Consider the following 15,254-nt stretch of genomic DNA (forward strand, 5'->3'; position numbering starts at 1 on the left):
CATCGTTGTCCTCCTGGCGGAACATTTTCCATATATATTCGTGTTACACGTGAGGTAACTGATACTGTTAAAATATATTGACATGATATTTTTATTAAAATAAACCATAAATTGTGATTTCCCCTCCTGTAAAACTGTCAGAAGGGCATCTAATGTTAAACTCAGGCATCTGGGAATCGGGATCACGGCTATTAGATTGTTTTCTTCAGCGATATTTGTAGATACTCTGATTTATCTTCCATTTGCAGCCGGTTCTTGTGTTTTCTGGGAAGCCGGCCATTACTTTTTATTCCCTGGAGTAAACCCTGCAGGTCCTTCCTGTTTTCTTTACACACTGTTGGAGTTTCTTCCAGTCTGTAATTTCCCTTTCTCATCCACAGCCATCGGGGAGACTGACACGAAGCTCTTCTCTTTAAATTCGTGGTTCACAGCTGTCAACCGAGAGTGGGGGACAAGCACGCCCGCTCCTCGAGGGACCTCTCGATCTCGGGGCGGCGGCCGCGGCGCCTTGTGGGTAATGTGGTCCCGGAAGGGCGGAGAGCGCCGCGCGGAGAACCCTGGGAAGGGAAGCCCTGCGGATTCGGCTGCGCACGCGCCGCTTCCGGCCTCTACCTGGACGCCCTTCCGGTTCTCCGGCTCTTCCGTGGGAGGGTCCTAGAGCCTCAGCCTTCCCGCGTCCTGGCGTCAACTTGGCCTGGGGCGGAGTGACAGCAACGCGGGTGTGCCCGCAAGTTAGAGGAAGGGCTGGCGGCGCGCCCAGAGCACGCGGGGGTCGGAGGGGAAGGTGGGGCCGGGCGCAGCAGGCCTCGGGTGTGCGAGGTGCAGGCGCGCCCCTCTCGTGGAGACCCGCCGCGGGGTTCCGATGGTCGGGAGCCGGGCAGGGAGGGCAGCGCTGGGCGCTTGTCCCGCAGGCCTCGCGGCGGGCGCGCTGCAGCCCCTCGTTTCCTGAAGACGGTGCTGGGTGAAGAAGAGAGGTTTTTGCATCAAGTGCTAAAGTCTGAGCCCAGAGTTCCACAGATGCCCCTGGACCTGCACCCGGGGGTGACTGTGGCCCGACAAAGCTCCAGTTCAACTTGGAGAAGAAGGATGCGAGCTGCCGTGGAGGGAATGGGCAGGGCCCAGATTTGACAGGAGGACCCTTTTTTGGAGGATCTGCCAGGTTTTGGCTGGAGGGGCGGGGAGCTGGCCATAGCTGAGGAAATGGTTTCTCCATCACTTCCGAACCGCGTACATGCCATTCCCTATGATCTCCACTTCTGGTTTATTAAGAGCCGCTCAAACCATGACAGTCACCACTCCTGGAATTTATTGAATTTCCCCTGTGTAGAGTCACACCGTGGAGGTAAAAGTTTTTAACAACCTTTTAAATTTTCCGTATTTTAAGATTGGAATTTGGAAAGTAAATATTCTATTCATCTGTGCGATTTGCTAGTGACAGAGCCAAGAATTGAATCCTGGTTTCTCAATTCCCAGACCAGGGGTCTGTCCTCCACCACGTTTAGGTTAAAACGAGTTTCTTAGCAAAAAGTTCTTTTGTGAACTTGTGATTAAGGGAAACCAACCTTTAAAAAAGATAAACATCTTAAAGCGCTTGGATTCCTTCTATCTGGATCCTCTGATCTCATTGACTAAATATAATTAGTAGGGAAATGGGTAAGTGACATCAATATTTTCCCATGACAATAAATATTTTAATCCTAGAATCAATTTTAATGCTGAACTACTGTTCCAAATTTTGTATATAATAACTTTTGTTGATCCAATCTCCTATTACTTGACTCACATGTTATTTTTAAATTTTTCATAGGAGGCATAAATTGGCAGTAATTCAGTAGAAAACATTTGTTTACATTCACTCAGAGAAACTCCATGAGGGGAAAAAAAGAAAGAAAAGGAGAGAAGCTCTATGTCATCAATTCACAACTATAAGTGGACATTCCCCAACCTGTTGCTTCTGTACCAGGTTGGTCAAAAGACCATTTCCTTATGTGGAAGTGTGCCTGTCTTTGTAGGTAACTGTAAGGGCTGCTGTCTAAGCTGACCTCTCATGCTTCCCTTCCCCATTCTTCCTTACCCAGCTCTGCTTTCACCATTCTTGGCCCTTTCTCAAGAGCACCTGAAAATGAACAAATCGCAGGTAAGTTGTTTAGGGATTTTCATCCCAGATTTTACAGTGGATTTTAAGAGGTTTACAGTTTGTGTTCAGGTGAAATCGAAGCAGTATATAAAATTTGCCATCAGAGAGTAAGAGTATCAAATCAATTCTGGAAAAGTCAGCCTAAATAAACAGAAATCCTATAGTGTATTCAAATTGTTCCAAAAAGGCCCAGACAAGGAGATTTCGCCTTACATTGGCTATTAGCATGGGTTTTCTTTCATTTATATACATAGACGTTTTCTTAAATAGTCTTTGAATAAGTAATGCAAAGACAGCATTACGAAAAGCAGTTGTGTGTGTGGAGGGGGAAGCAGTGGGTTTCCTGTGACTTTGATAGCCAGGCAAAGTACATTAATCATAGAGAACTAATTCATCGTCATCCAAGTAGATGGCAATCTGATGATTGTCCATGGTCCATTGATGAAACCGAGAATAAATCGATTGCACATTCTGCAGATAATAATCTATAACTGTTTCTCTCAGATATACTTTTAAGACAAGTTTTACAAGTAGCAATTCAATGTTATATTCTGTAGGTAAAACTTCACTTGCTCTTCTTGATTTAACTCACTTTGTGTGGTCTTTGTCTCCTCCTGCCTCTCCCATAGATCTCTTCTAGTAAAGTTAGCAGCAACCTAAATATTTTCAAATGCAGTGGGTTGTTTCCAGTTCATATTTTCTCAGATTGATTATTGCATTTGACAGTCTGACCACCCTGCCCCAAAATGCACCTCCAATAATTTCTGTGAAATCACTGATTCTCTTTCTAACTCTCTAATCATTGTCTCTGTTATATAGTCTTCTTCCCTTTTGTACCTCAAAATCATTGTCCCATTGCTATCCTATTATTCTTTCTGATGTTTTTCATGCATTTATGGTTTAACTTATAATTCTTTGTACTTTGAAATCTTTTTCTACCTCTAATAACCTCAGCTTGAGGTCCTTGCTGAACATCTCCATAAAGATATTCAGAAAGTTCTTGGAGTCCTCCTGTCCAAAATAGAAATAATATTTGCAGTCAGTTTTCTCCTCTTCTTTATTCCCTATCATTGCCATTACCATCCCACCAGTTATGCAAGCCAGAAAATCGGATACATCTGAATTTTTCCTGTTCCTTACCTCATACCATGTCTAGTTACCAAGCCTTTCTAATGTCTAATAGATATTTCTTGAATTTGTTCCATACTTACTTCTTCTGCCCAGTTTCTGTCACTTGATTGTCATAATAGCTTTCTGCCTACATACTGTTCCCACCTGAAAACTTATAAGTGCTTAATGAACCTCTAAAATGCCAGTCTGATCATGTCTTTTCATATGGAAACGACTTAAGTATGACCATATTACTTACAGGATAAAAGTTTAGTATTCTTAGTTAGTGGGACTTATAAGGCTATTCTTTTTAATTCCTGCCACTCTAGACCTTTCATTCAACAACTGTGTTTTGATCAACTTTTATATGCCAAACATTGTGCTAGGTACTTCGTGTATAGTGTGGACAAAAGAGATATTATCTCTGTTCTCATGGAGCTCACAAGCTAGTTCAGAAGAACGGCATCAGACCAAATATCCTTTGACCAAAATATTTTGAAGAAGACAAAAACTATGCATGTTCCACCATCTCCTACTTCTCTCTTATTTGATGATGTCTACCCACGCCATCTGCCTTCTCTTTTACACAAGGGTGGAACAACATACCATGAGGTATGGTTTCTGGCCTCATAAAGGAGCGATAATGGAACTAGATGGTGCAACCCAAACGTGTAGGCAAGGTGACTTCCCTTGGGAAATGAGGAGGCGGGCAGATAAACTGACACATCTTTTTCTCATCCATGGACATTCCAAGGTCAATTTCACTTTGTGGTCCTTCTGAAGTTCCGTGGGTCACTACATGCTCCTGCTGAGGTACCTGCTGCCTCTTTGGAACCCATGTGAAGTGCACAGTGTGATAGGCCTCTCACATCTCATTGCTCTTGCCTGCCCTTTCCTCTCTCCCTTTAGTACTTTAGTCTTTGCCTTAGGTTCTGTTTTCTGGAGATCCCAGCTAAAACACTTCTTCCCTTTGTCTTGGTTTGGAAATCACAGATAATCTTATATAATTTTATATAATCAGCATAACTGTATAGGAGAAATAAAAGCCAAGTAACTTAAAACATGTTTTAATATGGATTTGTACAGATACATGAAAAGTCAGAGTAATAGCCTGATGTTTAAACCTAGAGGTTGAGAGACTGGATATGATAATTACAAATTTACAACTTGTAGGTGTAGTTCAAATATCATTGGCAGCATTTCCATTAGAGATATTTTTCAAAGAATGAAAATTACTAAAGTTCCAATCCAAATCAAATAACCGTGTTCCCTGATATATTCAGTATTTCATTTCAAGAAAATTTAGTCTACATGAGAAAAAAATAAATATAAATACATATGTGTTCAAATGTAAAATGGAATAAGGGTCTAGGCTCAGATCATTATGAATAGATTCATCATCTATAGGAATATTTAGGACACTAGAAAATTACAGAAGACTTGGGACATTTCTTTCCTGTATGAAACTGTCCTGTGTTGTAGGAAGTCTACCATCCCTTGTTCCCTCTCCCTCCAAATTCAGCAGCGTGCCACAGAACATTGACAGTCCAAACTTCCTGAACAGAGGTGTAAAATGCCCCGTGTGCCAGGTGTCAACCATGCTGAGCACTGCTACAGTGCTGAGTGAGTGCATTTAGTTTCCTCAGCATGTCCCAAATTTTATGCTCCTGCATGTGCCTAATGTGCTGATTGTTCTCTGGCTCTTTATCTTTTCACCTTCCCTTGTTTGTGACCACAGCCAGGAGCCATTTCTTCATAGAACCCATTCCTGCCTCTTGTCTTCTGCCCCCTGGGCTGTGTTCAGCATTATAGCTGTCTGCATTTCTGCATCAGTGTAGGGTCTGCACATTACCTGTGGGTCTCCACACAAGTAAGGCCATTGTTTTTGGCGGTGCGGGCCCATATTGCATTCCTCTCTGTGCCTACTGAGAGTAGTGCTCTACATTTCTTTGTTGGGGGTCACCTGTGAACTCTCCTCTGCTCCGAATGAATTATCAGTCCATTAGAGTTGCTTACAGAGTTGACCTGAGTCACCAGGAGAATCGAGTTTATTATAAGGTGAGTGTGTTACTGTTCTTACTGTGGACCTGTGTTACAGGCCACCATGTCTGCTTTCATGAATACAGGACTCTAGTGATGGCTCTTTACTCTCACAGGCCTTTTGTAGTTATTGGGACCTTACATGTCTGTTGTGCCTGCAATTGTAAGACACTGTTTATTGTCAGGAGGCTTATAGCTACTTTAGAGAAGTAATTCTTAGAGGAAATAATATGGGTATTGTGACTGTTTCTAGCTTATGTATAGGAGACAGTTATTTATGGAAGGAAGGATGTCATTAAATTATCTAATAAAGTGGGCCAGTGTGAAGATACATAGCAGGCTGAGGAAGGAGAGACTGAGGTGAGCCAGGACAGCCATGGAATGAATGGGTGAATGTGCAGGATACGTACCTAGAGTACAGGATATGTCTGCATACCCTCTGCATGAGGGTATACAGAGCTGGAGATGCACTCTGTTTTTTTACTGCTTTATTTTGCAATAATTTTAGACTTAAAAAAGAATTAGAAAAAATCACAGGCAAGGTACTTGCATACCCTTAACCTACTTCCCCTGGTCTTTTGAAATCATAGTACCATGATCAAAACAGAAAATGAACACTAATACAGTAGTGTTATCTATCGTCTCAGGTTTTGCCAGTTGTCCCACTGATACCGTTTCATTTCAGGGATCCAGCCTAGGATCCCACCGTGCATTTAGCTCTTATGTCTCTGTAGCCTCTTGCAATCAATCTGCCACAGTCCTTCTTTGTCTTATGACCTTGACACTTTATTGGCCAGTACCCTGTAGGGTTCATTCTAGCCTTCCCCTTTCCTTATTTATAATTCCTTTGTCTCAGAGGAATGAATCTGGCTCCTGTAGTCTGCATTCTGTTTACTTATTTTCTCATCCAGCTATACCCAGGAGGTAATTTTAAGAATTGCCAATCCACACCCCATGTGAGAAACAAATTTCCTAACTAAATATAATTGTATACAGTTGATTTTACTTAGTCTTACTGAATGTAGTCAAATGCTCTTTTCTAAAGTTACTGTGGATAGTTCTTTCCTTCCTCATCCCTTTCACTGTGGGTGTGACTTATTGTTAATTTGGGTGTTCAGATGTCACTCTTTGTGTTCTGTTTGGAGTTCCCTTCCCTATCCCGTGTGATCGTAGTTACTTGTTTTGGGATAGGTAATATTACCATCCTTACAAACTGGAACTGTACAGAAGGATATGTAGAGAAGTGCCACTCCCCTCGCTCTGCCCTTTCCCTCGCCCCCATACTTTCCACCTGTTCCCACTCTTCCCCTGTAACCAAGTTTGTGGGTTTCTGGTTTATTCTCACTGTATTTCTTTTATACACACATGATGGTTGCGTGTTATTTTCTTTTACATAAAATATAGTGTGTTGTACATATTCTTTTGTGCTTTGCTTTTTTCACTTAACAATATAGCCTCGAAATCATAGAGACTTCCTCATTGTTTATGCCTTCAGATTTTCCTTCCAGTCACCAAATTTCCACCTGCCAACTGACGTCTCTACTTCTGAAGTCCACAGGCACTTCAAGCTCAGTTTTTTTCTTTTTCCTGATTCCCTAATCTCCGCATACAGCGCTTGCATCTACCCAGCTGATCATGCAAATGGTCTGGGTGTTGCACCTCCTACTGCACAACCAACCAATGACCAACTCCTCTGCCCTTCATCATGTTGGATTGATGCCCTTCTTCTGCACTGGAACTACCTGTGGACATCTTAGTTTTCTTCCTACTTGAGGACATCTTAGTTTTCTTCCCCCCAATCTGACCTTTAGGCCACTCTCTTTTTCAGATAATGGGTCAGCAGATGTTTTCTTTAAAGGACCACAAGATGATTATCATTGACCTTGCTGGCCACATAGTCTCTGTCAGCCTGTTTGGCACAGCAGCTATAGCATGGAAGCAGTGCAGACATGTGAACGACTGGGCATGGCCAGATTTGGCTCTCAATAGCTGTATTTGGCCTACAACCTGGAGCTTGTACTTTGCCAACCCTTGTACTTTAGAGCATTGCTTTTGTGGAGTGGGAAAATAGTGGGGGTGATGGAACCCAGAGCTTCTCTACCTCTGAGTTCTGCCCCCAGCACTTTTTACTTGTTGTCTTGAGACAGAGTCTCACTGAGTTGCCAATGCTGGCCTTGAATTTACATCCTCCCGCCTTAGCCTCCCAAGTAGCTGGGATTATAGGCATGCACCATGCTCCCAGTTTAGAGCATTACTTGTGAAATACAAATTTGATTGTGAAACTCCAGTCCTTTCTTGCAAATATCTTTATGGATTTCCATCATTCACAATAGTGGTCTCCAAAGTGGAGAGAATAAGGGGCAGCCCTGGGCCCCTGGGCTTCTTTCTATTCATATATTATCTTGACTAAAAGAATAAAATTATCAGGCTTTATTTGATATTAATATATAGCTTAAAGTAACTCAGAATTACGTTATAGTTTCTAAGTAAACGTATATATTGGTTATATGCAAGCAAGTTTTACTGATGAGTTTTATGATCCCAAAATTCAAGACTACTAATTTAGAAAAAGGTCCCTCAGTCCAGCTCATATTCCTACAAAACAGTTTTTATTTCAGGACAAACATTGACCCCTCTAAAGGAAGACTCCTTTAACATAAATTAGAACTTTCTCCTTTTGTGACTGCCCTTTATCTTTGCTGAAGGTGTGTATTTATATTCATATCACCCAGTGAGAAGGTGTGCTCCTAAAGAGCAGGGTCAGTATTTCATGTGAGTTAGTAATCCAGGAAAACAAGCACTCCAGGGCATGGTGTAAACTCAGTACACTTAAATTTTTTATTTAAAAAATGAGCATAGTGACAGGATATTTCCGATGCTTTACCCTCCCACAGAGCACATCTCTCTATAGCTTACCATAAACCTTGGCAGTGGTCTCCTTATTTGTGATGTTCCATAGATTTGGTGTCACTCAGTTCTAATCATCTCAGATTAAACAAATTCTTTCAGAGACCAGTTTCATTCAAGGACCTGACTGTGAACTTCACCCATGAAGAGTGGCAACAACTGGACCCTGACCAGCGGCTTTTGTACAGGGATGTGATGTTGGAGAACTATAGCAACCTCATCTCAGTGGGTGAGCAACGTTTCCTTGTGCACCTCCTAAGAGCATGCTTTTCTTCTGTCACAAGAACATGTTGAAATTCTAGAATTTAATTACATAGCCTTCAGTATTAGAGAAGAAAAATGTTAAAGCCATTTTAGGCAATAGAAGTAGGTATATTGTGTGTTTGTGAGAGAGAGAGAGTGCACACACATGCTCCCTGTCCTTTCCTGCCCTTCACAAAAACATTCTGGCTTCACTGAGCTTTTGCTGGGCACCTTCATTGCATGGCTTCTGAAACTATTTTCTTCATGTTTCAGAGATCCTGAAGTCCAAAGAGCTTGGTCAAAATTCTGTGTCATTTACCATTAACAGGGTTTCGTGTTAGCAAACCAGATGTGATCTTCAAATTGGAGCAAGGAGAAGAACCATGGATAGTGGAGGAAATTTCAAGGGAGAGCTACACAGGTAAATAAATGATAACTGAGCAGGTGGAAACCAAAGGAAATGAGAGTTCCCAGATGCCCAGCAACCACAGTTGGCATCTTGTTGTTGTGGGGTTTTTTTGTTTTTTTTTTTTTTGCGGCTGGGGAGGGTTACTGGAGAATGAACGCAGGGGCACTCAACCACTGAACCACATCCCCATCCCTTTTTTTGTATTTTATTTAGAGACAGGATCTCCTGGAGTTGCTTAGGGCCTTGGTAAGTTGCTGAGGCTGGCTTTGAACTCTCGATCCTCTTACTGAGCCTCCTGAGCTACTGAGATTACAGGCATGTGCCACCACACCCAGCTTCACAGTTGGCATCTTTATAATTTTTTTTTTTTTTTAAGAATCTCTTTATAGGACCCAGACCTTTGGAAGTAATTGAGGAAAATTAACTGTAGTTACTGAAAATATTGTTTGTCCCCTAATAAATATATTCCTTTAATTGAAATGTATAAAGATTATTGCTCTTAAGTTACCTAGCCCCAGAATCCAAGTTCCTCTTTCACCACGCCTCGGCTTCTTTTATTTCTGTAGTATTCTCCTGCCTACCTTGACCTATCCAGTCTTGTCATGGACATATTTTACACCTAGACATTCATCAATCTGTCTTAGTAAATCTTGCTTGATTTGCATGGTTTTTCTAGTTCCTTCTTCTGTGTGTGATTTAACTGAGAAATAACAGTTTAGAATTAGGCAAACAAAGCTCCTAGCACTCCAGCTGTTAAGTCCCCCCCTCCCTCAGGCTTGTACAGGTGTCTGAGGGGCCCTGCCTCCCTCTAGTCTGGGCCATGCTCCACTCCCAGTTTCCCACCCCGTTCTTCTTTTTATTTGTACAATTCCCGTATCACTGTAAAAATTCCACATTCACCTCTTCCTTCTCGTACTTTTCGATAACACTGATCGTCTTCCTGAGAACTGCTGTGCCTAGTCTCACTGCATCACTGTCTTTCCCTGAAGTCTTCACTGGACTCTTGTCTATTTCCCTACCCAGTCGGCTACACTTGTGGTATGCTTGGTGAACTGTTCCCTGTGACTTTTATTTTTCCTCCCTGTGTTTAGAGTATAAAGTGTCAAAGGTTCTTTGCTAGTTTCCTCTTCCTTTGACACTGTTAAATAGACTGGCATGGATGAGTTTGCTGTTTTCTTTTCCAAAATCAACCAAGTAGGAGATATTTGCACTTTAAATTCTTTACTTCTGTGAGGCTTGGCCTGCAGTCTGATCCCCTACTACAAGGCATTTGTGGAGATTCCTTTTGCATAGAAAATGTGTAAAGACTCACAAATTATTGTTAATTGTGCTTCTTTTTAGAAGATGATGATGCCTTAGAGAAGGACAAGGAAATTCAAGACAAATATTTGAGTCAAAACAGCACAACACTCATTACAAAAAGAGTGAATGCATTTGGAACAATGTTTACTCTGGGCATGAATCTTGTTCCCTCAAGAAAAATACCTTACAAATGTGATCCAGGTGGCAACAGTTTCAAAACTAATTCAGAAATAATTGTTGCAAAGAAAAGCAAAGAAAATATAAAGGTTCCTGATGAACATAGTGGATGTGGGAAGGCCCTGCTCCATGCTAAGCATGTAGAAAGTCATTCTGGAATGAAAAAATGCAACTATAATCAAGCAGTGGAAGCCAGCAGTCAGGAGGAAGATCTTCTGCAGCAGAGCATTCAGACTTGGAAACAACCTTTTGACCACAATAAGTGTGGGGAGCCCTTCTTCAGGAGGGCACTCCTCTCTGCAGAGAAGACAGGATGTGCTGAAAAGAAGCCAAATGAATGTGATGAATGCAGGAAAACCTTTTCTAAGAGGTCCACCCTCATTGTGCATCAGAGAATTCATACAGGGGAGAGACCCTATGTTTGTAATGATTGTAGGAAAACCTTCCGCGTGAAGACCAGCCTCACTCGACACCAAAGAATTCATACTGGAGAGAGACCCTATGAATGCAGCGAATGTGGGAAAGCCTTCATTGACAAATCTGCCCTCATCGTGCATCAGAAAATTCATGGAGGGGAGAAATCCTATGAGTGTAATGAATGTGGAAAGACCTTCTTTCGGAAGTCAGCCCTCGCTGAGCACTTCAGGTCACACACAGGGGAGAAACCTTATGAATGTGAGGAATGTGGGAATGCCTTTGGCAAGAAATCTTACCTCATGGTACATCAGAGAACTCACAGAGGAGAGAAGCCAAATGAATGTAAGGAATGTGGGAAAACCTTCTTCTGCCCGTCAGCGCTCACTGCACATCAGAGAATTCACACAGGAGAGAAGCCCTATGAATGCAGTGAGTGTGGGAAAACCTTCTTCTGCCAGTCAGCCCTCAATGTGCACCGAAGAAGTCACACAGGAGAGAAGCCCTATGAATGCAGTCAGTGTGGGAGATTCTTATGCACCAAATCAGCCCTCCTGGCACATCAGATAGTTCACAGAGGAAAGAAGTCTTACGAATGCAGTGAATGTGGGAAGTTTTTCTGCCATAAGTCAACACTCACGATACACCAGAGAACCCACACAGGAGAGAAGCACGAGGTGTTTAATGAATGCGGTAGAACATCCGTGGTGAAGCCAAACTGCAGTGACCATAAGAGAATGGACACAAAGGAGAATCTGTATGAGTGTCATGAGCATGGACATGCAGCCAACAGAAGCTCACACCTCTTTGCACACCAGAGGACCATGTGGGAGAGACCCTACGCATGCAGTGAGTGTGGGAGGACCTACTGCAGGAAGTCAGCTCTCACTCACCATCAGAGAACACACTCGGGGGAGAGGCCCTACGAGTGCAATGAGTGTGGGAAAACCTTCTGCCAGAAGTTCTCCTTTACTGAACACCAGCGAACTCACACTGGGGAGAAGCCATACGGATGTAGAGAGTGTGGGAAATCCTTCTGCCATAAGTCAGCCTTCAGAGTCCATCAGAGAATTCACACAGGAGAAAAACCATACGAATGTAACCAATGTGGGAAAACCTACCGTCGGCTGTGGACACTCACTGAGCATCAGAAAATACACACAGGGGAGAAACCCTATGAATGCAATGCATGTGAGAAAACATTTCGCCACAAATCAAACTTCCTTTTACATAAGAAAACTCATAAGGAGTAAGTTCAGCAAGGCAACAAATCAAGTAATTACATAAAGCTAGAACTGAATATGCATGGGGTAGTGAAATCTTTTCAGTGTAAGGAACATGGGAAAATTTTCTGCCACAGGTCAGCCCTCACCATACTATCAGAGAGCTCACACAGCGACACAGTTTGTTTAATACACGTGGTATCACATTCAGTGTGATCTCTGAAAATGTCAGCAATTCAAACACTACGCCAAGTGTGCCTCCCTTTAAAAAAAATGAAGTGTTATTTAAGTTTGTTACTTTATTGTTCTCTTCAGTGTTACTTGATAATGTGTCAGCAGGTGTGAAGGTCTAATCTTACTTCATTTTAAATCAGTGCCAGTTTTTCTTATGACAGTTGATTAACTGCTAATGTAGAGATTTATGGTATATTAAATCATCAGGTTAGACAGTTTGTTTTCTGTCTTCTGTCTCCATCTGTTCTGGTAACAGACCCCCATCCCTTTATCTGCAAAGGTGACAATTAGGAGGACTAACCACACTACTACATATCATAGGGTTGTTTTCTTAGAATTCATCTATCAAATTCTGAGAAAGGGGCCTCTGTAATGATGATTAAATTATATTGTATGGGTGCGTGTGATTAGGCCGTTTTTATGGAGATCATGTTGAGTCCTGATTTCTGAGTGGGTTTTTCCCTAAGCCCTTTCCTGGCCTCTCTCTGCCTCTGTGCATTCTGCCCAGGGAGCACAAAGTGAGCCCACCTAGTTGGTAAATCTGGGGAGAGTAACAGGCTTGCTCAACTCAGCGGTTTTCTGTCTTCATTGTGGGCTTTCCTGAAAGTATGATTTCCTGTCATGGGTATTGCCAGTGACTAAGTAAGCATATTGGCCTCATCTGTCATTCAGCTAATTGGCCTATTTGGTGGTCATGCCATGTTGCCTTCTCCAAATCTGTCTTCATCTGTAATAAAGGCCTCATCCTGACCCGTAACTGCTGTTGCTGCTGCTTTTAATTTTTGATTATTCAGGTGGGAGAAAATGGTGCTGTTTATTTGGGGCCCTTCAGAGAACCCAGTATAAACATTATTTATTTACCTGCTTATTTGGTCCTTATTTTATGTCCTTCAGCACAATGGACATAAGTATACACATGTGCATGTATTTTATATATGAACAATATTAATATGAACAATATTTATCCCTTAATATTTTTCTTTGATCTTGTAAAATGTATTATTTTAAGTGAACCCAGTGATTGCTCTGTGTTTCTTGACTGGTTTTGCATACTGGGGTCTATATATCATGCTGTGCCTTCTGTTGCCCACTCACTCCGGGTTATGTGAAAAACCATGATTCTACCCATCACTGCATTGTTTTTCTTTTTCGTTTGATTTAATATTATATATGGAAAAGCTATGTGTTAAGAAAAAAATTTTCAAATCTGGTGAAAAATGTAAATCCTCAAATCAAGAAATTCAGTGAACCCCGAACAGGAAAGAAACAAAAAGTACAAGTCCAATCAAAATCAAATTTCAAGACATAAAAACCAAAACCAATTTAGTAAAAAAAAAAATTTTAAGAATAGCCATCCTTGCACGTTGGTGCACACCTGTGATCCCAGCATCTCAGGAGGCTGAGGAAGGAGGATCACAAGTTCAAAGCCAGCCTCAGCAATGACAAGGCACTAAGCAACTCAGTGAGACCTGTCTCTAAATAAAACACAAAATAGGGCTGGGGATGTGGCTCAGTGGGCAAGGGCCCCCGGGTTCAACCCCCAGTATCCCCCCCCCCACAAAAAAAAAAAAAGGAATAGCCAAAGAGAAAAAGACTACATACAATAGAGCCTATTCATTTCCCAGGTTGCCATAACAACTACCATAAACTGTGGGTCCAGAACAGAAGTCTGTTGTCTTGCAGCTCTGGAGGCTCAAGTCTGAGGTCGAGGGTTGAACAGCCTTGGTGTCTTCTGAAGGTGCTGGAGGAAGTCTGTCTCAGGCCTCTCCTGGCTTCTAGTATTTCCATGGCTTGAGGCATTTTATCTCCAATGGCTTCCTCATGGTTCTCGAGTTCCCCTTTTCATAAGGGTATACTGGATGAGGGACCCCTCCTGTTCAGGTAAGACCTCATCTTAACCAGTTGCGCCTGTAACAACCTTATTTCCAGATGAGGTCTCATTCTGAAGTACTGAGGGTTATTAGGACTTCATCATGAACTTGGGGAGACAGTTCAACCCGTAATACAGGATAATGTGTTCATTTCCTATTAGTGTACCACAAATTACCCCCAAACTTAGCAACTTAAAATAGACATTTATCATCTCCCAGTTTGGTGGTTTGGAAATCTGGGAGTAACCAGCTAGGTCTGGCTCGGGTCTTTCATAAGGTTGCCGCCATTTAAAGACTAGACTGGGGCTGAAGCTTCCACTTCCACAGTGGCTCTCATGTGGCTGTTGGCAGGAGGCCAGTTCCTCTTCATAGAGCTTCTTGTCCTGTCCTCTCAGCAGGACAACTGCATCTCTCTAGAACAGCGATCCAAGAGAGACGCTATGGCATCTCTTGAAGCTCATCGTTTTCTCTACATCCTCGTGGCCCCACAGACCAGCCTTAGCATGGTGTGGGAGGAGCCCGCACTGGGACATGAAGGCCCACGGGTGAGATTGCTGAGGCCATTGTCACCAGGGAACCACAGAACAGTGGGTTGCCGCAGTCTGGCTGGGCACAAATCACGAACCGCTGATGCAGGAACAAACTTTATTTTTGAACTGCAAGAAAACACTTCACACACGCTCCCGGGGAATTCTCCCAAACGCCACATGGCTCCTCCAGGAACCCCCAGCCGGAAATATCTCTCCCGGAAATCCCTCCTCCTGCACTTCCCCAACCAATGGGAACTCTTGGGGAATCCCCACGAGAACTCCAAAGTAGTGCGAGAACTCAAAAGTAGCGGCTGAGGCGGATAGTAATGCCTCGCCTGTCAACCAATACTGTTGGCAAAATGCCAGGGGCCATACAGACTCGGCCGTGGCTCTCAGCAGTGGGGTAGTTTCAAGAAATAGGCAGCAGCTGCACTGAAATTTATCTTAAAATGTTCCTTTTTTGCAAATGAAATGGGGAATTAGACCATTTTGTGAGAAAAAAATGGGGGGAGAGGTTTTATCAATTGGTATTATTTATATGACTAACACATTTGATTTCAGTTCAGCCATATTGCTTTAAATTTATATCTTCCTATTCTTCTCCCCCAGGATAGCACTGTGGGCTATGTCTTTGGGTATCTAAGAAAGTTTGTATTT

General features: G+C 42.6%; 1 protein-coding gene across 5 annotated transcripts; it reads left to right on the plus strand.

The window, feature by feature from the left end:
• Positions 1-619: 619 nt before the first annotated feature.
• On the plus strand, positions 620-12,953 carry Znf334 (zinc finger protein 334). 5 transcript variants are annotated; one of them, XM_071609040.1, is made up of 6 exons: positions 620-1,342; positions 1,808-1,963; positions 2,079-2,137; positions 8,297-8,423; positions 8,766-8,858; positions 10,188-12,953. In XM_071609040.1, the coding sequence occupies exons 3-6, from the start codon at positions 2,123-2,125 to the stop codon at positions 11,990-11,992; spliced, it is 2,040 nt and encodes a 679-aa protein (XP_071465141.1). In that variant the 5' UTR covers positions 620-1,342; positions 1,808-1,963; positions 2,079-2,122; the 3' UTR covers positions 11,993-12,953. The 5 variants fall into 5 exon arrangements, with proteins under 5 accessions (XP_071465141.1, XP_071465142.1, XP_027810079.1 ...); XM_071609041.1 differs by having other exon boundaries at positions 1,861-1,963; XM_027954278.2 differs by lacking the exon at positions 620-1,342 and having other exon boundaries at positions 1,377-1,963.
• The last annotated feature ends 2,301 nt before the right edge of the window (positions 12,954-15,254 follow it).

This window comes from Marmota flaviventris, chromosome 2 (genome assembly GCF_047511675.1).
Source record: "Marmota flaviventris isolate mMarFla1 chromosome 2, mMarFla1.hap1, whole genome shotgun sequence".
NCBI lineage: Eukaryota > Metazoa > Chordata > Mammalia > Rodentia > Sciuridae > Marmota > Marmota flaviventris.